This window comes from Chaetodon trifascialis, chromosome 3, assembly GCF_039877785.1.
Source record: "Chaetodon trifascialis isolate fChaTrf1 chromosome 3, fChaTrf1.hap1, whole genome shotgun sequence".
NCBI lineage: Eukaryota > Metazoa > Chordata > Actinopteri > Chaetodontiformes > Chaetodontidae > Chaetodon > Chaetodon trifascialis.
The window spans coordinates 29,099,953-29,125,445 of NC_092058.1; the positions used below are offsets into that span (position 1 = coordinate 29,099,953).

The 25,493-nt window shown below is 42.4% G+C and overlaps 2 protein-coding genes and 3 non-coding genes across 7 annotated transcripts; 4 read left to right on the forward strand and 1 right to left on the reverse strand.

The window, feature by feature from the left end:
* The first annotated feature begins 1,218 nt into the window (after positions 1 to 1,218).
* LOC139328808 (transcription factor 15-like) lies at positions 1,219 to 4,220 on the forward strand. The gene is made up of 2 exons (XM_070958831.1): positions 1,219 to 1,918; positions 2,996 to 4,220. Exons 1-2 carry the CDS (start codon positions 1,436 to 1,438, stop codon positions 3,059 to 3,061), a joined length of 549 nt encoding a protein of 182 aa, XP_070814932.1. The 5' UTR covers positions 1,219 to 1,435; the 3' UTR covers positions 3,062 to 4,220.
* Positions 4,221 to 6,859: 2,639 nt separating this feature from the next.
* LOC139329593 (U11 spliceosomal RNA) lies at positions 6,860 to 6,995 on the reverse strand. The gene has a single exon (XR_011602082.1). It is a non-coding gene; the product is annotated as a U11 spliceosomal RNA (small nuclear RNA).
* A 6,523-nt stretch (positions 6,996 to 13,518) lies between these two features.
* On the forward strand, positions 13,519 to 25,460 carry LOC139328856 (casein kinase II subunit alpha). 3 transcript variants are annotated; one of them, XM_070958918.1, is made up of 13 exons: positions 13,519 to 13,651; positions 15,608 to 15,918; positions 16,017 to 16,128; positions 16,714 to 16,815; positions 18,415 to 18,465; positions 18,822 to 18,881; positions 19,094 to 19,177; positions 19,416 to 19,526; positions 21,882 to 21,983; positions 22,346 to 22,446; positions 22,565 to 22,713; positions 22,817 to 22,906; positions 23,836 to 25,460. In XM_070958918.1, exons 2-13 carry the CDS (start codon positions 15,818 to 15,820, stop codon positions 23,952 to 23,954), a joined length of 1,182 nt encoding a protein of 393 aa, XP_070815019.1. In that variant the 5' UTR covers positions 13,519 to 13,651; positions 15,608 to 15,817; the 3' UTR covers positions 23,955 to 25,460. The 3 variants fall into 3 exon arrangements, with proteins under 3 accessions (XP_070815019.1, XP_070815020.1, XP_070815018.1); XM_070958919.1 differs by having other exon boundaries at positions 13,533 to 13,651; positions 15,651 to 15,918; XM_070958917.1 differs by lacking the exon at positions 13,519 to 13,651 and adding an exon at positions 16,962 to 17,024 and having other exon boundaries at positions 15,675 to 15,918.
* LOC139329600 (small nucleolar RNA SNORA57) lies at positions 18,589 to 18,727 on the forward strand. The gene has a single exon (XR_011602089.1). It is a non-coding gene; the product is annotated as a small nucleolar RNA SNORA57 (small nucleolar RNA).
* LOC139329601 (small nucleolar RNA SNORA57) lies at positions 21,649 to 21,787 on the forward strand. The gene has a single exon (XR_011602090.1). It is a non-coding gene; the product is annotated as a small nucleolar RNA SNORA57 (small nucleolar RNA).
* Positions 25,461 to 25,493: the final 33 nt, after the last annotated feature.

The window sequence follows — 25,493 nt, forward strand, 5'->3', positions numbered from 1 at the left end:
AGCGTTACTCTATCATTTTTTGTCTCGTTACATCAAACAATTGGCTTTTGCGTGGGTCACAAGGCAGAGAGACGCATTTTGACGCATGTAGGAGGACCATACTTTTGTTTCCAGGGATGAATCTGAGATTTTCCTCAAAACAATCAACCAGTAGCTCATAAGGTGAGTTTTTAGATATTGAGTGAGTGTCAATCTTTGTGTATACTTATTGGTGATTACACAGGATCTCTCCAAGAGCTCAACATTTTTTTACTTGCTCACAATAGACTCCACTTCCAGCAGTATAAGCACAGTAAAAGTACATTTTTCATATAAAGTTAACCCTGTTCTACCAGATGAATTCAAATGAAACACACTGACTATGGCTGCACTTTGTAGTGTTAATCGCCTCCTTAATGCAGCAGGACTCCACATTAATCTGAACACAAACTTCATCATGTGCTCTTCTTCAGTTCAGCTGAACTGTAACCAAAAATTAAAATTTCATTAATGAGCATCACCTGGTGTGTTAAACCAAATCAACTGCACACAGAAGCAGAGCGAACTGGTACTGGGAGAGCACCAGCTGCACACAGACCCACTCAGTGACAGGAATTATTCTGGGATGTTGGAGAGAAGGGCGTTGCAAGTTTCCTCTCAGTCAAAGGGAGGGTCCATATAAAGTATTAATAATGCTGGGGACAGCCTTGCCTTTGTATGAAGTGAAACATATGCTTCAGCCTCCTCCTTGTCAGTTTTGCACAGTCCCTAATACAACAGCTCTGCAACGTCGTTTTGGAGGCTGTATCTGTGCTGCTGTTGAATTGAGACATTTCTAGTATTTAGTTACCTTCACAGATATGCAACACTGTTGTAGGCCTATTGTTAGTGTTGCATTAGTCTTGGCAAAGAGTGCTAATAACACCTCACACCAGAATATATTTTTGCAGGTAAAATATTTACCTGCAAAAACCAGAAATGACAAATACAGTAGAATATTTGAAGGTGTGTGTAAGCATCTGCATCTGAAGGTCACCATCCCAAATGATGCTCTGAAGTGGCAGTTTGAAGGAATGCAATAAAATCTGCTAGTGTTTGGTCTTCGCTCCCTACTTGAAAAAGCTACTGGCTGATTTTGGTGAAGGTAACGCAAGTGTCCACACCTTACCATACTCAAATGATGCCTGCGGCTTTTAGGACCAAATCATTCGGGAGGATGGGAGTCCCTGCATGTGCTCCACCCCTCCGTTTACAGCTGAGAGGCTACTGTCGCTCCCTCCCTATCATGAAGACTATCACACTGGACCATCTTATAGGGAAGTGTCTCATTAAACCGGGGACTTCTGCTGGCTAAATCTTGGAGTTACAGCGACTTTTACGCACAATTCCTGCCTGTATGCAGCTGTTTTCTACTTGAAAATACGGGATTGGCTCCCCCTGTCAAACACTTTCCTAAATGATGGCTTTCACTATGCTGAGGCCGGTGTCGACGCATCCCTTTTCTTACCCCGCTGACCTGACCTTAATGTCGGACGATGAGGAGGGGAACCGCAGCGAGAGCGACGGCAGCACCGACCAGGGCTACGGCTGCTGCGGGACTGCGGGGGAGAGTTACCTGCGGGAGTCCGGCGGCGTGGTGCGGCAGCGGAACGCCGCCAACGCCAGGGAGAGGTACCGGACCCAGAACGTCAACACGGCCTTCACTGCGCTGCGGACACTCATCCCCACAGAGCCAGTGGACAGAAAACTCTCCAAAATCGAGACGCTGCGCCTGGCCTCCAGCTATATCTCACACTTGGCCAACGTGCTGGTGGTCGGGGACGACAGGGAGGACGGCCAGCCGTGCCTCAGTGCTGTCTACAAGGAGGTGAAGGGGAGTGGAGAGGGCAAACAGCCCCGGACTATCTGCACATTCTGTCTCAGCAACCAGCGGAAAGGGGTAAAATATTCAGTTTGCGCTCAGAGAAAAACACTGGCAGGTGTCACCCATTCACAAAACTCCATTTCACAAATGTGCTATTTTAAAATGTCTTTTTCGCTCTCAAGCGTAACACGTGGTGTTATTATTCCATATTTTAGAAGTCCTCAAAGTCGACTATTTAATCCCGCGTTTATTTAGTATACCATGCAAAGCTTTATTGTGCATTTTCATGTTAGAATCCGTCTGCTTGTCAGTCCTGCAGGAAATACAACGAGTCATCCAAGCTTGTTCCTGCCAATTGCGAAATTTAGGGTGGGATTAGTTGAATAAAATGTACTTGGGCTGCAAGTGGTTAATATATGTGCCGAATTTCCAATAAAACCCATATATTTCTGAACACATACGCACCAAGCATTACAGTGCTTGTTCCTTCGTGAATAGACCAGGGACCACTAAAGTTGCACATTTCTAAACACGTTCATCATGAAGGAAGAAAGGCCGGTTAGTGCGTTCAGAACTCCACTTAAATCAGAATTTTGTCTGAATATTAATTCATTGAAGACGTATAGTCCTCCTGAACAGTATGCTAGCAGCAGTCAGTTAATGCTGTCATATATATTTAATCATTCAGCATTGTTACAATATTTACATTATAATTTAAGGATCTACAAGTTTCACTAGAAAAATACTTGCAGTCTTCTTCTATTCTATAGACATACTGTGCTTAAGTACATTTACATCTCTGCTCGACTGGACTTTTTCAGCAGTTCAACATCTAATTGTTAAACTGGAATGAGTCTGCACGGAGGTCATCTGACACTGTGGGGTTAGAATGAGCTGCATACACCCCAGTAAAATGGACACGGTCCCTCTTGGCTTTCAAATCTCTGTGTTGGGATTTAGTTTATTTATAGGTGCCATATCATTCAGTACATGCAGATATCCTTTAAAGGAAGCTGGGGTTTTATCCATTCTAGACAGCTATGTAATCGCATTCTGAAATTAGAATTTGTGTTTCTGTCCAAAAAGTTTGTGTAGGCCTACAGTGATGATGTTGGAATTGGCAGTGACAGTGATTTCCCTCTTTGTTCACAGGTGAAAGACAGACGAGACTGTGTGAAAATGCATGGAAGCAGTGCAAGACAAATAAGCCGGCGATGAAACTGGGAGTAGGATTGGATCTCTTCACAGCAGACCTCCACCGACTATTCCTAGACTCTAGAAGCATCTCAGCACCTCAGCAGTCTTTTTGGACTGCTAACTAACGTTTTAGGAGTTTGGCTGATTGGTCACTTATCCCAGTATGAGATATGAGCATTGGCACCAAAACCACCTGTGTGTTTCCAGCAGATAGAGGAAGTCTTTCCAGTGTGCTGCCTTATGTCGTGGGGGAATATTGTCGAAGTGAGAACATTAGAGCGTACAGCTGCTGTAGTACAGCCTGCTGCTTAATGTGATTGTTAAAAGACAGTCAAACTACATGATGAATGGTTTTTCAGGAGCAGAACATCTCTTGGCCTCATCTTGAAGCAGAATTTTCTTATTTTAACGCGAAGTGAGTAAACAGTAAACAGGAGACAGGTTTTTGCCATCTTTATTTAAACTTTGCTAATGATGAAGGCGCTTGCGACAGTTTGAAATCTATGGGTCAGAATACACAACATTAACTGCTCTTGGATTACTGAAAGGCTTATAATCAAGAAGCAGCATGGATAATGCTAATCACCTGTTATAACTGAAAGGAACAATCCATAATCCAAATGCAAATGAAAGGATAACTTCACATTCAAATTCAGAAGTAAGAATTTGAAACAGCTATCACTGTTTGATGAAAAAAGTTCTACCTATGAAGTGACAACATACTTGTACTTGATTAAGTAAATAATGTCTTTTTATCTATACATCAAACTTACATATGAGAAACGACAAGTAATTTACATGATCTGATTGTGGATCTTTAGATATTTAATGCCAAAACATCAGTGTGACTGCCGTCCAGGAAGATCTATCAGAGACACAGGATGCTCTTGGTGCCTTTCATCTCATATACTGCACTGGATAAAGGACAAATGAGACAAAGTCCCACACAAGTTTGCATCATTCTTTGAGATGTAACTAAGATGATTTTGGGAAGCTTGGAGCACAAACAGACTTGCAGCTTGCAGCAGAGAAGTGACATGTGAGAGGACAGACCACTCCATCCACCTGAACTGGTGTTGTGAAGTTGTGTGCAACAGGACATATCTGTGGACACTATTTCGTTTGCTTTTTCATTACATGGTGTAATCTACTTTTAAATTAAATTTATTTTTACATAGACAAGCTCTCTCGTATTTTGCCTTCAATGTAATGCTGATGTATTTGAAGTTGTTAAAGGTTGTAGTGTTTTTGCATGGCAACAGGGGTTTTAACAGTTCTCATTAATAATGCACACAAAGTGTTCTCATTGAGTTGTAGTTGTCATATTTTAAAATATTTAGAATTATTGTCCATGAACAATGCTGTGTGAACTATGTCAATAGCTGTCTCAAGCTGAATAATCACATTTTCTTTTAGAAGAACTCATTTATTCGTCACAATTAACACACAACAGGCAGAGTTGAGGGGGAACTGCACGTGCCATGCATCTGTGAAATTCTTTCCCACTTTTTGACCCATCCATGGTCAGTCCTTCCTCCATGGCAGACCATGAACCATGTGGGCTGCCGGTCAACCGGCTCCCGGGGGCCCAGCTTTTTTCCTTTTTCCCCTGTGCCAGTGTAGTTGGTTCACCCAGTTTATCCAGGTTTTGAGATATCTCTCTCTTGAGATTTCTGCCTTCTGAAAAGTGTTCTGTGGACTAGTCAGGCCCACTGTATTTGGTAGAAACAGAAATCTCAGAGCCAGATATCTCAAAATCTGGACAAATAAAACCCAAATTATTTGCATGGCCAGTAAAGGGGTAAGTAACAAAATGCATGCAATTTGTGTGAACTGAGCCTTTAACACTGCAAGCTTAGTTTGTAGATAAGTGAAGATGCAAAAAAGTAGGCTCTGCAACTGTACCCTTTCAGATATGTATTTTCCTGATTATTTAAAAGTTTACAATCCACATTAGATTTCATGTAAATTCAGGGCAGCATGGAACCCAAGAGAGACCAAACCACTTAACATTACTGGCATCTTCTGCCTGTAACAGCTCAGCAGAGGAAACCTATACGGGGAATTCCACTGAAGGTTTACCTTCTTCGTCTGAGTAATGCCAAGGAATCTCAACAGAGGAAGCAATCAATCTCTTCCTCAGTGGACTCTCTCTGAAATCGTTGTATCCCAGCAGTATCTGACCACAGAGAGCCCTGTCAGGGTGGTAAGTGCAGAGTGCCAGTTAGGAAGACATGAATCAGAGTCAACTCTGGGAAAAGGTAAATGCAAAACAGGAAAGACACAAATTAGTGTTGGTGGATCCATTGTGGTGACTGATGATTACTCATGGGGACCATGAGGGAGTGTAGCACATTGCTGGAGCCATGCCAACAGGGTCAACCACAGAGAGGAAGAAGCAGAGTTTAAACTTTGGTGTTGGAACTGAAAAACACCTCTTTAAAAATACATTGATGAGTTCACAAATTTGTACATTCTCATGTTTGACAAGTCAAACACAATGAGTAGCAGAGAGTAGAGTAGCTAATTTTCTGTTTTCATGAATAACACTATGTTCAAAGTTACACCTGAACCAGCATCGAGGAAAATACAGAAATTTGAGGGCTGATCTTTGGCATGACTCTGCTCTGGCAGTAAATCTCCTGGGTTGGGATCCACATGTGGTGTTGATCAGTCACAGCTAATATCACCTAGCACCCTGTGTCCAGACAAACACAGCTGCTGATGAATTAATGTTATAGATCACAGCAAGAGAGCAGAGCTCTGCGAGGTGTGAGAATCAGTACGCATGCAGAAACTGAGAGAAATCCAAGGTTTTTAACTGGATGCACCACAAGCAACAAAAAGTGCTTAAAGGACGAATGCCAGAAAATGGATTTGAGAAATCTGCACCACATTAACCTTGCAACAGTCACATGATGTGGTGAAAATAAAAGTAGACAGGATGTCCACTGTGATGGATTACCCTATTCAAGCAAGACTCAGCAAGCTGATTTTCACAGTGAAATTAACTGAACAGTATAGTTATAGTTACAGTATAACAGTATTTTGTACTATACTATAAGCAGTATTTCTTAAAATAAACCTAAATATTAAAGGAATTGTGTGACATATTGGGAAACGTGCTTATTTGCTTTCTTGCCGAGGTAAATGAGAAGACTGACACCACTCACATCTGTACTTAAATATGAAGCTACAGCCAAGACGCAATTAGTTTAGCTTAACACAAAGACTAGAAATAGAGGTAAACAGCTACCCTGCCTCTGTCCAAAGGTAATAAAATCCACCTACCAACACCGATAAAGCTCACTATTCAAGTTGTTATACATCATTTGCTTAATCCCTACAGAAAGTGTAAAAACAACATAGTTTTAGGTTATATGGCAGACTATTCCTAAGAAGAAGAAGAAGAAGAAGAAGAAGAAGAAGAAGAATTCCTTTATTTGTCACATTACACACAACATGCAGAGTTGAGGGGGAAACTGCACACGTCATGCAATTGTGAAATTCTTTCCCGCTTTTTGACCCATCCATGGTCCGTCCTTCCTCCACGGCAGACCAGGAGCGGTGGGCTGCCAGTCGACTGGCACCCGGGGACCCAGTTCTCTTTGTCACCATTGGTCAGGTGGTGATCTTCTTGCATGTTTTTAGTGGGGCTATTTTTATGGAGGATACCCCAGGTGAACACAGGGAGAACAGAAAGAAAAACAAAAAAAAACTCCACACAGAAAGGCCCTTATTTTTCCTCAAGCAGCAGGCACCAAAGGCATGGTTGAGGACACACCCCCTGCCCACAGCGGGATTCAAACCGGACCTTCTAGCTGAGGCGGCAGTGTTACCGCCAAGCCACCATGCAACCCCAAAAATAGTGCTTCCGAAATCTCTTGATGGTGATTCCGCAGGAGGCGGTGGAATCCCCTCCCCTCCTGTGCCAATCACAGCAGAAGCCCTTTTTCACAGCAGAAGCCCTTTTTCACAGCAGAAGCCCTTTTTTTTCAGAGGATAGCTGTTTGCCCTTATTTCCAGTCTTTTTGCTATGCTAAGCTAACTGGCTGCTGGCTTTACAGGATTTACTGTACAGATGTGAGCTAATATTGACCTTCTCATCTAACTCTCAGCAAGAAAGCGAAATGTGAAGCGAAGTGTGTTTCTCAAAATGTCGAACAGTTCCCTTAAGTATAGATAATTTATGGTAAGTGGCAAAACATGCAAAATCTTTATGATCCCTAATGTATATAGTAATGTCTACAGTATGTTTTTTTTTTTTTTTTTTTTCTGAAAGAGGGCGTAGCGGTTGAGTTAAGATTCTTCCATTTTGGAGTTCTGTATTTTGGATTTGTACCACTGAACACATATAGTTATGCTATACCTATATATATGCAAACATATTCTATAAATGCTTATTCTTATAAGTGCTTTCATAGAAAAATGGCATTTGTCCATGCGACACATCTCTGTATTTATTTTGAGAAAGCACTCAAAAGGTACTTATTAACATAGTGTGAGTTGCACCCAGCAATGATATTTATTTAAAATTTTAAACATTTGACAATTTGACACAGTATGACTAAAGTGAATCCCCTGAAGTGATGTTTGGAGGGACACCCCTCTGAAAGAAAGTTATTGCACTAGCAGTCCTCTGGGGTAGCACAAATAACTGCACACTTGCATAAAGCATCCCAACCCTCCAGTTTCTCTCCACCTGTCAGAGCTAAAGCCTAATTAGAAGCTGCTGTGTGAGCTTATCCTGCAGCTCCAAGGCCCGGTGGAACCCTGTTCAATGGCTCCCAGAGGCCCCCCAAAGCAGGAAGATGTCATAGAGGAACAGGAAGGAAAAGGCCTGAGTGCTCAACCCTTCCGAGGTCCTCCCTGTGGGGCCTGGGGCCCTGGGTCAATGCCAGCTTTGACTTCAATCTGGGCCCAGATGGCCCATCATGCTCAGCTGGTGCTTATTTTGATTCCTGGGTGGGAAAGCATGGCTGAACAAAACTCTGAGTCAGAGTCCCTTTATTGTGACTCAGATTTTACAATGAATTCACTGAATGGGCAGTTCATGGAGGACACAATAAAGCAATTAAAAATATTTCTGTAAATGTAAAGTGAACAAAAAGTGTACGTAAATACATGTACTATAGTAAGAAATCTGAGATATATGATATAAATACACTGCTAGCAATTTGTCAGAAATTTTGAAAAATGTACATGCAGATTATATTGGACTGACTTGTGATATAAGGACAATCACAGAGAAAGAAGAAACATGTTTACATGGACTCAAATGGCTGAATGAATAGGCATAAGTGCAAACACAAGTGATGATAGAATAGTAGGTGCACAGTCTTTGGCCAAAACTATGGCAAAAAGTAATATTATTGTCCAAAAAGCGTTCTAAGATTGCAAAGGTGGAGATAATACAGAGAAGGAAAAGAAGGGAAGTATGCAGCAACCACCTCTGGTTGGTTTCTTATTAAAGTTAGTGATATCCCTGTGGTCAGGACAGTATAAAGTTCCATCTGAACATAAATTAATCTGTCAAGTCTTCAATGGCACTTCCCCGATCTTCAGCCCCATCTGGTAAGCATTAGTGGAGGATACCATGGGGCAAATAGGAAGGGCTAAGATTGTGATACAGTTCCCCTCCACCACACTTAGCCCTAAACAGACCCTTATGGTGCTGTAGCTCAACTGTATGACAGGGCAGACGCCTTCCACCCCCTCACTGCCTCTTCTTCAACCCTGTCAGAGGAGGTAATCGCTATCGGACATGCTCTGCGGACCTTTCATGGGACAGCAGCCTTGGATAGGCCGCTTCCAATTTTTATGATTATTTTCCATTGATGGGTGGAGTGAGAGAGGAGGGAGCAGCCCAGTCCTCTGCAGCAGCCAAACAGGCACGAACAGAGCCAGAAACAGTAGTGTGTGTGTGTGTGTGTGTGTGTGTGTGTGTGTGTGTGTGTGTGTGTGTGCGTGCGTGCGTGTCTGTGTGTTCGACTGATAAGAATATTTCTAAGCCAATACCATTACATAATTTATTGGGATGTGGTATACTTTGTAAGGGGAAATACTTTCAGAGGGTTTATTTGGAAAAAGAATGTGGTGCACAACAATGCCCAGCTACAGGACATCTGTAGCCAAACTGAATGTGCACTGTGAGCCACACCAAGTCATTTTCAGGTGTTTTTGCATTTGACAATATGGCACATGAAATTAAGGCAAAACAAAAGTAAGCTGCAGTTTCAAGCCTCACACCAAGGGACACTGTAGCATCAATAGTGCTGTTCCCACTCAGGCTGGGTACACACTGGGTATACCCAACCTGGTCCGCCCCACTAGTTTTATAATTACGACGAATTTCTGTCATTGGAGGTGCACATTGCTTGCATGGAACATCTGTCTGATTCCCAAACAACGAAAAATCGGTCTCTTAGAAGATCACATTTCTGTCAGATTAGAAACTTTGGTCGGCTTCAAATCAAATGTATAATAAATTCCAATGAGCTTGCTTTCATAGGCTATTTGGAGTAGTACTTTAGGTGCTATGGTTACAACTGTTGTCTTGATACTGCTTTGCATATCCATATACAATATGTAAAATATTCATACAGTAAAACAAATAGTATTATTTGTTTTAGGAACTACCCTCTCTTATTGTACAACCACAATGTGGCAAGAATGTTCCTGCAATCTATGAAGTTCATGTCAGAATTTCAATCTGAAGACATACACAACAAAATGCTGGAAACAGACCTACTAGGCATTTGGCTACTATGGATTAAATGATTGTACTGACTGCTTTTTTCACTCGGACAGTCACTACTACTGAGTTCACCCAATGCATTACTCGTCACACACACAAACACAGACACACACATAGAGGAGAGAGAGTGAGAAAGAGAGAGCTCCTTGCCAGACGACAACAAGTGTGCATGATGAGAAGCGGTGAGGATTGATTAAACCAGTAGTAATACTGAGCCAGCTCAATGTAATATTGCCCTTTGTGAGATTGAAATAATCACACACACACACACACAGAGACATGTAGTGTGAGTTAACAATGTAGGCCACATCAATAAAATCGCAAAGCGTCTGCCAAACATAACACGTGTCCTGTACAGCCATCACTACAAAGGTGCAATTAGGTTCTGTCAATAAAAAATATTCAATTCAATATACCTTTATTAGTCCCACAAGGGGACAAGAAATTTGCAATGCACCTATGGTCTCATTTAATATCTCATTTAATATCTACAATGCCATGAGGTGTTTTTTGGTGATTACAGCCTCTTCCATCCATCCATTCATCTATGCCGCCTATACCTTCCGGGGTTGCGGGGGGGCTGGAGCCTATCCCAGCTGACAACGGGCGAGAGGCAGGGTACACCCTGGACCGATCGCCAGTCGATCGGCAACACACAAGACAAACAATCATTCACACTCACGCCTAGGGACTATTTAGAGTCACCAATTAACCTAATGAGCATGTTTTTGGTCTGTGGGAGGAAGCCAGAGTACCCGGAGAGAACCCACGCATGCACGGGAAGAACATGCAAACTTCACACAGAAAGGCCCGACCCGGGGATCGAACCATGGATGAACCATGGAAGTTCAGCCATGACCTTGATAATGGTATGGGTGACAAAATGATTGCAACTCAAAGGTCAACTGAATACATTCAGGTGATGTGATGACACCTGATCCAGGGTAATGCAGTTGAAAGCGAGTAAGGAAACCTAAGCTTAGATGATTTTGTCACAAATTTAGAATCAACCAAAACCAAACTTATCAACAAGCAAAACAATTAACAGTTGTGGTAAGAAAGGAACCTCCATTACTGTATATCAGAAGTGGACAAACCCTGCCTGTTGATATGCAGTAAGGCCAATATCACGCTGAAATATCGGTCTAACAGAGCAGATGAGTGTATGTGTGGGCGTGTGTTCTGTATGGGCGATGGTGTTGACGGACACTCTCGGGACTATTGTTTCCCTCCCAACTTGCAGTGGGAGGAAGTGGTGGAATGACCTGAGACATTAGTACAGACAATATCAGTCCACCAGGGCAGGGCTCTGATTGCTCTCTGCTTGGCTGCTGCTCATGCATTCTACCTCAGTCTTAGGGCGGCGGTCCTTAATGCAGAGGTGAAAGGTGACTAATCTGAGGCCTGATTTCTCCCCCTGTCAAAATAATATTACAATATGTCTTCACATACTGCTCTGAGGGAGGAAAAGGCAGACTTCCACAGCAGCCTGACATCCATCATGGCCCCAAAAGCTTTCTTTGAGGCATTGTGTTTTCTTCAGTTTATCTTTGCCTAAATACTTTACTTCTAAAAGAGACCCGCTGACTGATTTTTACATTTTTCCATCCTAAATTGATTCAGTGTGTGCTGAATGACCAATCTATTAGCTTGAAGCTCTTTTTCAAACAATAAAACTGATTCTTTAGAAGGGCAAATATATTCCCATTTCATTTTTTCCAAGATATGATTAAGCAGCTCTGTGAACTTCCCCTTAACCCCAGAGTTTGCTGCAGAGTAATCACAGGTAACCTGTGTTTGGCCAAGATGTTTAGGAGATAACTGTCCCCTCGAGAACAGAAAAACACCCACACAAAGCGACATATATTTAGTTGTGACAATACATGGGAAAAACTCTCTGTTATAAGGAAGCATGTGGATCTGCATTTTAACAAGACATGAAGAATGATCTTGCAGCCACTAAATGCAATTGTTCAGCGCTTGGAGCCTCCTGTAACTGGGAGATGGATGGGAGGCATCGTCTGATATACGTCCGAAAACTTTGAACCAGTTTCAACACCCAGAGCAATTGTTTAGAGGATATCCTCAATCAAGGCCCCAAAGAGCACAATGAATAGTCTCACTGACAGAAACCTGCTGCCCTCAACAACCTCCTCGAGCTGCCTGCTGTGTGGTGGAGAAGAATGAATGTGCCTGCTCCCACTCCAAGCACAACACCACAGTGACACCTGAACTTTGCTTCTCAATGAACAATGCCAAAGTGATACTCCTGCCAGTTCAAACATGCCACTCATCTGACAATGGCTTAGTGGCTGTCCTAAGGGTAAAATAAATCTTGCTATGGTTCAGGCTATTGCTGTATTCATACATATTGCCATATTAAGGTGTTATTTGGCCAGATAAGTATATTAATCCATAGGTGGCTCAAAGAAAACGTTGCCACCAACAACTGCCACCACTTTCCCATTGTGCTTTTTGGTTGTGTACCCTGTTCCATTCCAGTGCATTTGTTATATTAGAATTCTACCTGCCCTTAAGTTTTCTTTGTGTCAATTAATGCAACTATTTTTGATTATAATCAACTTAAAAATTCAAAATTAATTTTGAATAATAAGATTAAATTTATTTAAAAATACATGTCTCAAAAACTAAAACATAAATACAGTGAAGTGAAAGATCTAGGGAAGAAGCTGATTGGAACTGTACAAGGGAAGTAAAAGAAAACATCATATGTATCTAAAGAAATGGATTGAAAGATGGCACCTCGGGTTCATAATGCAGGTTGGAATATTGTAATATTCTAAGTAGATTATATGATTTAGTATAGTGTCGTAAATGACTGGACACTTCCGCTAGTCTTTAGGGCAGTTGCTGAGGATGATCAGACTGAATTTCAGTGTGCCATGTTTTTGAATGTTGGGGCACCCCCTTTTGGACATAGTCAGTATTGTTTTCATGATTGATTTGTGAAATACACTTGATTTAAAGCTTTGTTTCTTTTGAAAATGTTGATTGATACATTAAAAAATGTATTGAGGTTTCTCATTTTGCTGATTTGTTACACAATGCTAACCGCTCAGAAAGGGCAACTCCAGAAACTGTAACAATAACCATGTTCTCACAAATGAGTATTGCAGCCACTACTTTTGCCAATCAGTAACAAGGTGTATCATTCCCAGCTCAGAAACAGGTCCCTTATTTTATAGGCCTTTTGAAGATTTTGCACTGTAACTGCAGGCCCTCATTAGCCTAGCCAATTAATGTTAAAGCATAAATGTAATGAAACTTTCATGAAAGATAATCTTTGTGCCTAACCATGTGTGACATTCAGTAGGCTATAGGTTTCCATGACTGCTATCTGGTTACCTGGCTTATCCAGGTACTGCTTTAACCAATAAACAGTTCAACTCTGCAAAAAATATTGACATTGTATTTCCAGAGAAAAGTTGCAGGCTTTCCTGTTCACTTCTATTTCCCTCCATTGCCTTCCTTCAACACTCGAGCATTCAGTCCTGGTGATAGATGTTTGGCTTGTGATATACAGTGCAGTACATGTGTTAGGACAGTCACATATTTATATCGTGTTGGCTCTGTACTCCAGCATAATTCCACATTGGGTGTGAAATCAAACAATGACAGTAAAATTCAAAATCTGGCCGTAAGTAGCGTGTCCCTCCGCGGCCTCCGTTGCAGTACTCGGGGACGTAGGTGGCGATGGTCAGCCATATTGTCTCTGATACAGCAGAAATCACTCACTAGCACAGACACACCGGCGACGGAGGGAGGCGAGGATCGTTGGCTTGACGAAACTCGGCTAATTGGGAAGCATTTCGGTCATCGAATTGATCAAGGGGGTAAATATCCACTCCAGTGTTTCTCTGCTGTTGATAATGCCGACTCACATTCTCTGTGGAGTGTAGCGTGTGCTAACGTTAGCCGGCTGAGGTTAGCATGCCAGCTACTTGGGCCCGCCTTGAGCTGATAAGTTAGCAGCACCTTCTGCTTACACGGAAAGCCATTCCACACGTATGACCTAGCTTTAGTTGGCCAGCTAATTAGATGTTACCTTTTAGACATCAGGAAATATAGCTGACCTTAGTTTAATCAATGCCAGAAACCAAATTGAGAGCATCCTATATCATGAACGTTACATCTGTAGCTGCTACGCGAATGTCGGCATAACCCTAACACTTAGAATGTCGCATCATTTGGAGTAAATGACAGTGTAAATGATAGCTTTCAACTGAAATACACAAGTTTTGGACTCATAATTGGGCCTTTCGATTGAAGTCGGAGCTGATGTGAAAGCTAAAGTTTAATTGAATTTTGTGCTGATTTGTACACTCAGCATAAGCTAACCTATAACGTTAGGTGAAAGCCGAATGGGGGTGTTGACCCTGTCGATCAGGAGAACGTCTTCATTTATGTTGCATGATGGCGATGTCTTTGTGGATTAGAAGCTAGCAAAATCTGTTATCAACGTCAACGTGCAATTTGCCCTTGCTTTTCTCACCGGAAGTAAACGACAACGAGGCTATGGCCAAAGCAGTCGGTATTATTGGGTTACGCTGGCTAACTAAGGTGATAACGTATCTAATGATGTCGGGGTTAAGGTGATCACAAACGTGCGACAACCAAAGATTTTACATGTCAAAGTAAGTTAGGATGTTCTGTTGCAAGCTGCTCCGTTAATATCCACGGTAATGTAATATAAAGAAATAACGTTAGATAAAAGTAAGTCATGCAATAAAATAGCAACGGTGTGATTCGGATATCATGGGGTAATGCAACTACGCATTCGACTTAAAGAACAGCAGAAAATGCGCCTAGAAATGTAGCGTTGAGAGGCGACGAACTCCAGCGGGTGACTTGGCTGACGACCACCAATTCATCTCTGGCTTTACAAATTATTATGGTCACTTTATTTGAAACTGTCAAGATAGATCATTTCTTATCCCACGTTTGTAAAAATGCTGTGTGAATGTGCTATAGTTTGTGTGTGTCATAAGGAAGCATTTTAAAGCAGATACTGTCCCTGTTTTCTTGATTATTTCACACATATTTGGAAAACCTTTTCTGCTCAGTGTTCCTTGCTTGACCTGGGCTGGACAGGGATTAAAGTGTTGAGTTACTCTGGTGTTTCTATCAATGCTGTGCCATTCAAAGAATGGATTTGGCTGTTTGAATTAGATCAATAATTGCACAGCTTATCTCTTCCTGTTTTAGTAATTCAACAGGTTGTCAATACTCTTGGGAGTCTGTGGTGATTAAAACAAACACTGTAGCCTAATTTAGTCACAGCTGTATGGTCTCTACCAAAAGATCATGACTGTAGGCGAAGGTTGCAACAAATTTATGAGCTTTGGCTCGATGCTCAGCTCCCTCCTCACCTCAGCAGTCTGGTACAGTGTGTGTGTATGCTAATGTGCCTGTTGATCTCAGGCTCCATTTTAACTCTCACCTGTGAACAATTTAAGATTTTTGAGTGTCTGCCAAATGACTAATTGTATTTGTAATATATCTGAAGTAACCATTCACTTTGTGAGAAGAAGTTAAACAATAGTGGCAATTATAAGGTTTGCTAGCTTTAGCTCATCTTTCACCTACCAGCTCACGGTCTTCATTGTCAACAAATGATTTTAGCGGTACATGGCTAGAGATAATCTGACAACTGTGATACATGTATTAAGGCAATTCTAAACATCGTCTTGTGTCAGTTGATGTGATTGACACCTGTAATGTAGCTGTATAAATCAGAGATTTAATTTCTCTAATCTTTAATTTCCTCTCTCTCCAAACTTTTTTTTAAGCTGTCCCACCGTGCCCCTGGTGGCCCCTCCCCCCCATCCTCAGGCAAAGCCCCCTCCCCAATCCCCTTGCCCTGTCAGGATCAGCCCCCCTCATCCCCTACCTTCCCTCCTTTTCCTCCCTCCCTCCCTTCCTCCCATCCATCCTCCCTGTACTCCAACTGTCCTCCGCTGCAGTAAGGTCTCCCCACCATCTCTGCCAAGCTGTCGGACATGTCAGGACCCGTGCCGAGCCGGGCCCGAGTGTACACCGAGGTCAACACTCATCGGCCCAGGGAGTACTGGGACTATGAGTCTCATGTGGTTGAATGGGGGTAAATATCTTGTTGACCCTCACACAACATTTGCAGTATGCTGCTTGACTCTTCTTCAACCCAGCTGATGTTTGGTTGTGATTTTTTTTCTGTCACAGAAACCAGGATGACTTCCAGTTGGTGCGGAAGCTGGGGCGTGGCAAGTACAGTGAAGTCTTTGAAGCAATCAACATCACCAATAACGAGAAGGTGGTGGTGAAGATTCTCAAGGTAAATCTATATAGAGAAAGAGACCTCGAACAAGTCAGTGGCTCTGAGTTTGCCATAAGCACCAGCTGTCGGCCAGATGGCTGGACATTAAAACATTTCCTGCCAATTACTTTCTTACTGTTTTTCCAGTCACGCCACTGTCACCTTTTAGATCAGCAGCTCCCCTCACAGTCACCCCTGACAACTTGTGTCTGCTGATGATTGTCGGAGATGCACAGGGTTTCCCATAAATGTATTAATATGTGGTGGCCCTCCGCAATATCAACATTGCCTGCACTGATATATTGATTAATTATGATTTTCGGAGCTACGCATCCCACTCTTGCTCTTTCTCTCTCTCACAGGCACAGGCTGCCCAGGTATATTAACAGCTGTCCATGTGTATTTGGCGACCCATTTTTGCATTTTTAAAAATGTTTTATGTGTCGGAGAGAACAGCAGCATCCACGATTGGACAGTCTCTCCCAATCTACTACTTATTTCTATTGACAATCGGACACGTGAGAGACAGACACTGGGCTCTGATTAAATGAATGAATTCTTTAATTCCATCTTACTAACTCTGCCTCATCGTTTTCCCTTTAGCCTGTGAAGAAAAAGAAGATCAAGCGAGAGATCAAGATTTTGGAGAATCTGCGTGGAGGTCCTAACATAATCTCCATCATCGATATTGTGAAAGACCCCGTGGTAAGAACAGTGTATTGATTTGCAAGAGCACTTAATTCTTTGGTCATGAGTGCAGCAGAGGTCTTGTTTGTGTTTTCCTGATGACATGATATGCATTTTATAAAAACAAACTATGTTGTTCTGAAATATCATTACTGTACCAATAGCGTGGTGGGCCCACCAGCTGTGCAAGCTTATCGATTTCACTTGGGCTTGGGAAGTATGTGTCTGTAAGTACATAGTCAGCTTTGGCTTTCAGTTAGATAGAGGGGCCTAAGCAGTCATACAGCCTTGTATTTCTGTGTTGTGCCAGAGCTCTCTCCAAAGAATGAACAAATATTGCTCTTTTTCAACAGTACGCAACTGCCGCTGTAGTAACTTAAAATCTATGTCGAATTTCATTTACACTATGTGTGTGCTTTTCCTTCATTGTTCATTACAATAAGAATTGAACAAGTCAGATTGGACCAAAAACATACTAAGAGGCCATTGAAAGTACTGATCCCACCCACTGGTGCTCTTTCATACTCTAAAACCCAGAGTCATCCTGTTTTTTGTATTAACACTTGACTGATTTTTGTATGGTTTAGTGATGTGTAGAAGTGGAAAAGGAGACAGAAAACTTTAGAACACTTGTCTCCACAGGAGATGATTTGTGGAGTGTTTGATGATTATTGAGGTAAATGAGGTAAATCGTTAGTTGTTTGTCAAGGAAAATTGCCAATATTTATTGTAGCTTCACAAATATGTGGTTTTGCCACTGCTGTTTATTTAATATTGTTATCTGAACAGTATAACATTTGAAGATGCCTCCATGGACTTTTCATCAGCATTTCTTTGCTATATTCTGCCATTTATAGCTATCGTCTGTCCTTTACAAACTAAATGATAAATTACATATTTGACAGATGTGCAGTCCTACAATTACCTACTTCCCCGCTTTTAATTGAAGCTACTGGGGAGAGCCCTGTTTTAGGAAGCGCCCTTCACGAGGCATTTAAACTAGATTAATTGGTTGACTGAAAATAAACAGTCGGCCACGCTGATATAGTATGCATAAAGTAAAAATGCCATAAGATTTTCTGCTTTTCTCTATTTGCATCTTTGTAAATTAAATGTTTTGTGTTTAAATTCGTTTTGATAGTTGTGCAGACGGACAAAGCAGTTTAAGATGTCACCTGGGTCTGGTGATTGTTAGAAGCCCATCAGTAGAATATAAAACGATGAATTGATAAAAAGGGGGAGTTGGTTGGTTAGTTGCAGCTCTAGTTCACACTGTAAACAACAAGCCACCATTTGTGGGTGGGGCCAGAGACACATGAGGAGTTTGTATCGTTTGATTGGCCAGAGACAGCTGACTGTCCACATGCTGGCAGAGTTTCCTTGCTTACTCATGTAGAGGAAATGGAATAGACATGTGTAGACTCGGCCACAGTGTTGCTCATGGTGTGACTGCCTAGTTAGCTCATACAGTGTTAGCATTAGTGCCTTAGCTTATAGCTTGTTGTTGCTGTGTCAGTCAAAGAGAGGAATTTACCTGGGCCCACTGGTAGATATTGTTGGTTGAGACTGCAGCTCATTAAATACACAACCTTGATTTTTTTTTTTTTTTTTTTCCAGTCCCGGACACCTGCCTTGGTCTTCGAACATGTTAACAACACAGACTTCAAGGTAGGAAATAAAGCTTTTTCTTTACCCCTGTTAGAATCATATTTTAGCCATGTTGACAACACAGACTGTAAAGTTGGGACTAAAGTCTTTCCTCTGTAAGTCTTCTGTGTAAGATTATGGAAACCTCCTTTCTTGGCGCGCTCGTTGTTCTTCTGTACACGTGTGTGTATGTGATGGAGGAATATCAAAAAGTCCAGTGCTATGTCTTCGGTGCCAGAAAGTCACCCATCTTCTGGTTCTATCCTCAATCACTGGCACATTCCCACAAGTCAATATATGTGATTTGTCACTGTTCCATGAATGCATGCTGTTTAGATGTTATCATAAAAGCCTAATGGCTTTGTTTTGGTCTCCAGCAACTGTACCAGACTCTGACAGATTATGACATCCGGTTCTACATGTACGAGATCCTCAAGGTGAGTCAACCATGGGTCATCTGCCTTTCAGATCATAATCCATAACCTCTAAATGTCCTGGGGGTGGTGAGGCTTTACTTCCTTAAACACAACAACATTGTGTGTGTTGTATGGTAGGCAGCATCTTCATCATCATCTTAATCTGTAATCTGTTGCTGTAAGAAAAACTTTGTGGCTTCTGGATAACAGAGTCCCTCTGCTCTTGTCTGTAGGCCCTGGACTACTGCCACAGCATGGGAATCATGCACAGAGATGTGAAGCCACATAACGTAATGATTGATCATGAACACCGCAAGGTGAGTTATAAACAAAGTCACAGTCTCCCCAGTCTCAGCCAAAACACAAAAACCTGAATTATTACTTTTTATTATTTACTTTTGTTGCATTTATGTAGCTTTTTGTTTGACTGTTGTGCTTGGATTAATTCAGTAATATGTGACAAATAAGTAAATGTTCATGTACTTTGCAGTGTTGAACATCAGTACACACATTGTGTGGTTGTATTTGCTAACTGCTTCACTTCTTACTCTGTAGTTGCGCCTTATTGACTGGGGTCTGGCCGAGTTTTACCACCCAGGACAGGAGTATAACGTCCGAGTCGCCTCTCGCTACTTTAAGGGACCCGAGCTCCTGGTGGATTATCAGGTACAGCTGTGGGATAGAATGTTTTGGTGGATTTAGCATTTTAACAGTCTGATGGGTGTTAGTGATGATCTTTCTGTGATGCCCTTTACATTGTTTGAGGTTTCTGGTATTTGTTAACTCCAAACGGGAAAAACTATAGAGGTCTGACATACTTATAGGACCAGTTTGTAGTATTCACTGCCATCTTAGTGGTGAGGTGGCAGATTAGAACCAACTGAATACCCCTCACCTTACCCCTTCCTTATCGAACGTGTAGGAGAACCTACAGTGGCAGCAATACTCACAAAATACATAAAAGGTGCGCTCTAGAGCCAGTGCTTGATTTGACTGTTCTGGGCTAATCTAGACAGGCGGTGCAACATGGTGGACTTGATGTATTTTTTTTTATTTTATTTTATTTTATTTATTTTTTTTGGACAATCCCCTTTATTAGTCACACAACACGCATACACGTGCACGCCATGCAGTTGTTGAAATTTGTCCTCCACATGTAACCCATCCTGGTCGTCCTTCCTCCGCAGCAGACCAGGAGCGGTGGGCTGCCAGCCGACAGCGGCGCCCGGGGAGGCTGTAAGAGGACCCACTCCCTCTGTAGATAATATAGAGTTCATTCTGACTTAAAGAAAACGTTTTTTTTATTTTAAGTGATTATGCTACATGATATTTCATCTCTGTCATAATGTGCCAATAGACCCCCCTGAATCCTCCACACCGGTCCATTCAGTCATTATCTCTGGTGGAAAGAATTCCTCTAAGCAAAATTGTATCAAAATAGACTGAAGTTAGATTTCCATATATCCTTCTATTTAAAAAGTGAATCTTTTTTAAAGGAATGTGTCAGCTTAGACGAGCCCAGAGATTCTCAAACTTAATGCTGAAAGCACAACATTGGATTTTTATTCACAATCAGAGGTAGGAACAGTTGACTGTAACAAAACGACATTTAATCTGTTAATTAGCATCACATCTCTTGTGATTGGGCCAGCATGAAATGGAGGGAGAAAGAGAGTTCGTCCATATTTATGTGTCAGACATATTCTTACAACTACATTCACACTAGTCGTAGAAACTGTAGAAAAAACGAGGCACATTCTGTATCTGCGATTTAGGAGCTGAACAGTGAAACTTAATTACGTTTGAATGAGTCCTTATGTCAATGAAAACCTCTTTGAAATCCCAGGAAGCAAACAAAAGTACTGAGTTTGGGCTCAATACAACAGTTGGCCAATGAAAACAAACCCAAGTGACTCCTTGAATAATTTGCTCCTATAGAATGGCTGAAGTGTGACTTTGACTTTTTGGCTGGGAAGCTAATCAGCGATCACACTCAGGATTTACTGGACCTCTTCCACTGGTTAGTGACTAGATGCCCGCATTTCCTGAATATGTTCATATTCCACAGGACAGATGAGGCCCCCGGACTGTCATTTGACTTTCGCTGAGTCATGGCCTGGGTGTGCTGGCTTGCCGTTCGATCCAGATCCAGAACAAGGTCCAGCCTTTTACAAGGCCTGGGCTAAACTATTCAGTGAACAAAACAACTGTTACATTTGTTTCATTGCTGCTTCATGCTGATAGCGCACATGCACATACGGCTGATTGCCTTAACGTCAATGAGCAAGAGAGATTAGACATGGCCAAACAAGCAAATCAGGTCTAATGACAGCGACAACAATGAGTCGGAGATACAGTCTGAAGGCTCGTGGCTCCAGCCGAAGAAGAAACAAAAATGTTGAGGATTCAGGCCCAAATAGAAAGGCAAATTCCCCTGGCTGAGGCATGTCATTGTAGAGGAAACATGTTTTGCCCACACTGCGAGAAATCTGGTAGGAAGACTGGATTCACCAGACGAGCAACGAACATGAGAACCTCACTGAGCACACTTGATGACGTCATTCTTTGTGTAGTCTCTCAATTGTTTTTATGCTCAGGAAACACAGATGATCTTTGACAACAATTTCACCCATTTGTCTGGGAGATTGAAATCTTCCGGGACACGTGGGCTGGCATCAATTCAGGGACAGTGCTATTTCAATCATATTTTAGCCATGTTGACAACACAGACTGTAAGGTTGGGACTAAAGTCTTTCCTCTGTGAATCTTCTGTGTAAGATTATGGAAACCTCCTTTCTTGGCGCGCTCGTTGTTTTTCTGTACATGTGTGTGTATGTGATGGAGGAATATTAAAAAGTCCAGCGCTATGTCTTTGGTGCCACAAAGTCACCCATCTTCTGGTTCTATCCTCAATCACTGGCACATTCTTACAAGTCATTGTGAGTGATGGACAACAGAATCCCTTATGAATCATACTCTGACAGTGATGATACTGATACAGTGATACCGTGTCTGTTTCAGATGTATGACTACAGCCTGGATATGTGGAGCTTGGGCTGTATGTTGGCGAGCATGATCTTCAGGAAGGAGCCCTTCTTCCACGGCCATGACAACTATGATCAGGTAAACACAGCAGGGTTGGTTGATAGGACAGACTTCTCTGCTGGCCACTGTCAGCCCAATGCCTTCTGCATGTGGACAGACTGTGGCTACTTCACACAGTTCTCCTCATTGGAAGATCAGCTACATTAATGCTCTCTTCTTAGGTACTTTTTCCATGGTTCATCACCACAGGTTAATGTTGTTAAAAAGCACTGATGTATGAAATGACGTTTCTGGCCACAGAAATGTTCCTCTTTATGTCCTGTTGACCACTCTCTCCCGTAATTGACAAGTCTGGTGTGTCTCTAGGTTTGCGTCTGAAATGCTTCAAGTTTGTCGTGTAGAGCTGACAAAGTGTTTGCTCCTTGTTTGTGCACCTGTAGTTGGTGAGAATAGCCAAAGTTCTGGGGACTGAAGACCTCTATGACTACATCGACAAGTACAATATTGAGCTGGAACCTCGCTTCAATGATATTCTGGGAAGGTGAGAGCTGTTACTGCAGTCACATGATGGTGATGATGATGATGATGGTGTTATGATGGCTATTTATTTGTCCACGTCCCTCATTCAGTGGGTTTTTGTCTATTTGTTTTCCCCTAAGGCATTCTCGGAAGCGGTGGGAGCGGTTTGTCCACAGTGAGAACCAGCACCTGGTGAGCCCTGAGGCTCTGGATTTCCTCGACAAGCTGCTGCGCTACGACCACCAGGCCCGGCTGACAGCCCGCGAGGCCATGGATCACCCTTACTTCTGTAAGCCCAGCCAGTGTTTTTTTTTTTTTCTGTAAAAATGGAATCGCAGTCAGTAGTAGCAATTACAAAAAAAGTGATTTCTTTATTTTTGTTGTTCCTACAGTCCCCATTGTGAAAGATCAGTCTCGTGTGGCTGGAGCAGCCAACCTGCCCAGTGGGAACACAGCTGTTAGCACAGCCAGCATGATCACTGGTGAGGACGCGCATGTGATATGAAATTATTGTATATTATGTTGTATTATACTGTCCTGCAATCTAGATAAAACATTACTGCATTTATTTAGCCAATGCTTATATCCAAAGCGACTTCACACTCACGACTTCAGCGAGGTGGATACCACCCAATAATTGCAATAGTTATGAAAGTGCATCAGCTTAATCAGATTTACTGAACTGCTACTTTTAGTGACAGTAAGGACAATATGTTTCTCAAATCAGATCTTTGAGACAGGCTGTCCACAGTTTTGTGCAAGTGATCAGATCGGATTTGTGTGTCCAGACAGCACAAACCTATCTGCATGGGTTGCTGTGGTAACAACGGAGTCTGTAAAGATGTGTGCCAGAAAGACGGCTTTCCAACGCAGAAGCATGAGAAATGATCCATCAGCTTTCCCTCTGAACCATTTCACTGTCAAGTCACGGTGCAGAAGGCTGGTATTCTCTGTGGTGTCCTCCACAACGCTCAGCCAGTGGCTGCATGGATGAGGCTCAGCTGATCTGATGCACCTCTGTCATTGTTGTGTTGCATCATGAGTGATGCCAGAGACACATCCAATTTGAGTGGCCGCAGCGTCTGGACGGAGACGGACAGAAATCCAATTGGAATCGCATTTCAACTTCTAACACTCCTTTGCTTGGCTGCTGGTTACCAAACCATGCACTGACTGATCCGAGAGTTGCTGCATTACTCCTTAAATGATGCACAGCTTTTTTCAACAATATTTACATGTAGCTTTGTTTTTATCTAAATGTTGCTGACTGAAGCCAGTGATTGTTTTCTACCTGCACCCCCAGCCTCAATTTCTCCAGCATGTATGACTTAAAGCCGTTTTGTGGTCTCAGCAGGACTTTCTAGATGGGCACTTGTGGTCGATCACATCTCTCTGACTTCTCCTCCCTCAGGTATCTCTGCCTTGCCAGCCTCCACTGCCCTGGGTCCTCTCACTGGCTCTCCGGTCCTGTCTGCTGCCACCAACGCCCTGAGCCCCCCGGTGCCCGCTGCTGCCGGTGCCCCGCAGTGACACCCCACCCAAATACACACTCAACCTCCCTCTCGTCAATCTCTCCCACCTCTACCACCACCCAGCCCAGGATGGGGGGGGGGGGGGGGGGGTGTGTCTAGACAGGTGCCACTCTGCCAGCCCTCACCACATCCAACCTAACTCAGTGTGACAGCGCCTCACTGGCCTCCTAGCTTGAGGATGCAGTCGACTAAGAAAAGAAAGATGTTTTTCCGTTCCTTTTCCTCCTTGAATGAACGTGTTAACCTGACATCTGAAATGAATGTTCTGTGTAACTGAAATATACAGGTATTCCTTTCATTTTCCCACAAGCCGTAGTGAATACAAAGGGGTGTGTGTTTGTGTGTGGTGAGTCTGAGAGCGAGTGTCATTCATGGCTGATTTGGGGTCTCAGCAGCCCCCCTGTGTGTTTTGGTGTGGATTGTGAAGGCAGTGGTCAATAAATACATCAGCAGAAGGCAAAAGAAAGATGTTGGCCATCAGGACCAAAAGGAGCACATCCTGTATAGTTTACTAATGCAGCATTGTCAAAAACAAGACCTGATGAGAACACTTAATTTACCTCCCCAGATGAGTCTAAACACCCTCCAGATCACAGCATTTTGGAAGTGTTTGGTGCTGTTCTGTGCTCCAGGTGTATGTGAACACAATGACACTTCAACACTTTCTCTGCCTGAATAGTTTTCTCGCCTTTCTTACCAAACCAGATCACCAGTCTTCTTTTGATATGCGACTCCCTGTCACGTCATCTGTTGTTAATTTGTTTTGTATTGAAATGTGCTGGACTGCTGAATATGGTTCATCACCATCAAGAGGTTTGATTGACTCTAATGTTGTACCATGATCTCTTAAGAAGCCAGGTAAGGTTCATTCAGGTTCTCAAAGAAATGGTTTCTCAAACGTGCTGCTTTCCAGTTCCTTGAATTACTTCAAGTGGCTTTTCTTGAATTACTTCAAGACATAACCAAAGTTTACTCGGTTGGAAGAAGAGACTGACCAAACCTAGTTTTGTTTTCTGGGAGTTACTCATGGAAATGCTGTAATGCAGGTTGATTGTGTGGGTGAATAAGATGGCAATGTGACACAATAATCATCTGCGGGTGACTAAAGTGCTGTTCGTGTTCGTGGAGGAAAGTCGTGTAGTGACTTGGTAAGCTTTGTGACGAGTATTACAGTTGACTGGCTTTCACTAACGTGTTGAGGGAAGTATTGAAGTTGAAATGTTGAATAGCACTTGAAGGGTAGAGTTTTCCCCACCAGTGTTTTAGTGCCAGAGTTTGAAAGTGTAAGTTTTAGACCCTGCTGTACATATGCATCTTTTTTTTTTTTTTTGTTTGTTTTTCACTTCAAAACCTGAAAATGCAAATAAATCAGAACATGTATACATTGACCTGAAGCGGAGCAGTTTGAGTCCCTACATCACTGTATATATTTTTATGTCCTTATGTAGAAGACTAGTATTTGAAAATATTTGTGTAAATAAACACGTGTTTTATTTATCAGGTACATCTGACTGATTTGTTTGTCACTCAATCGCAT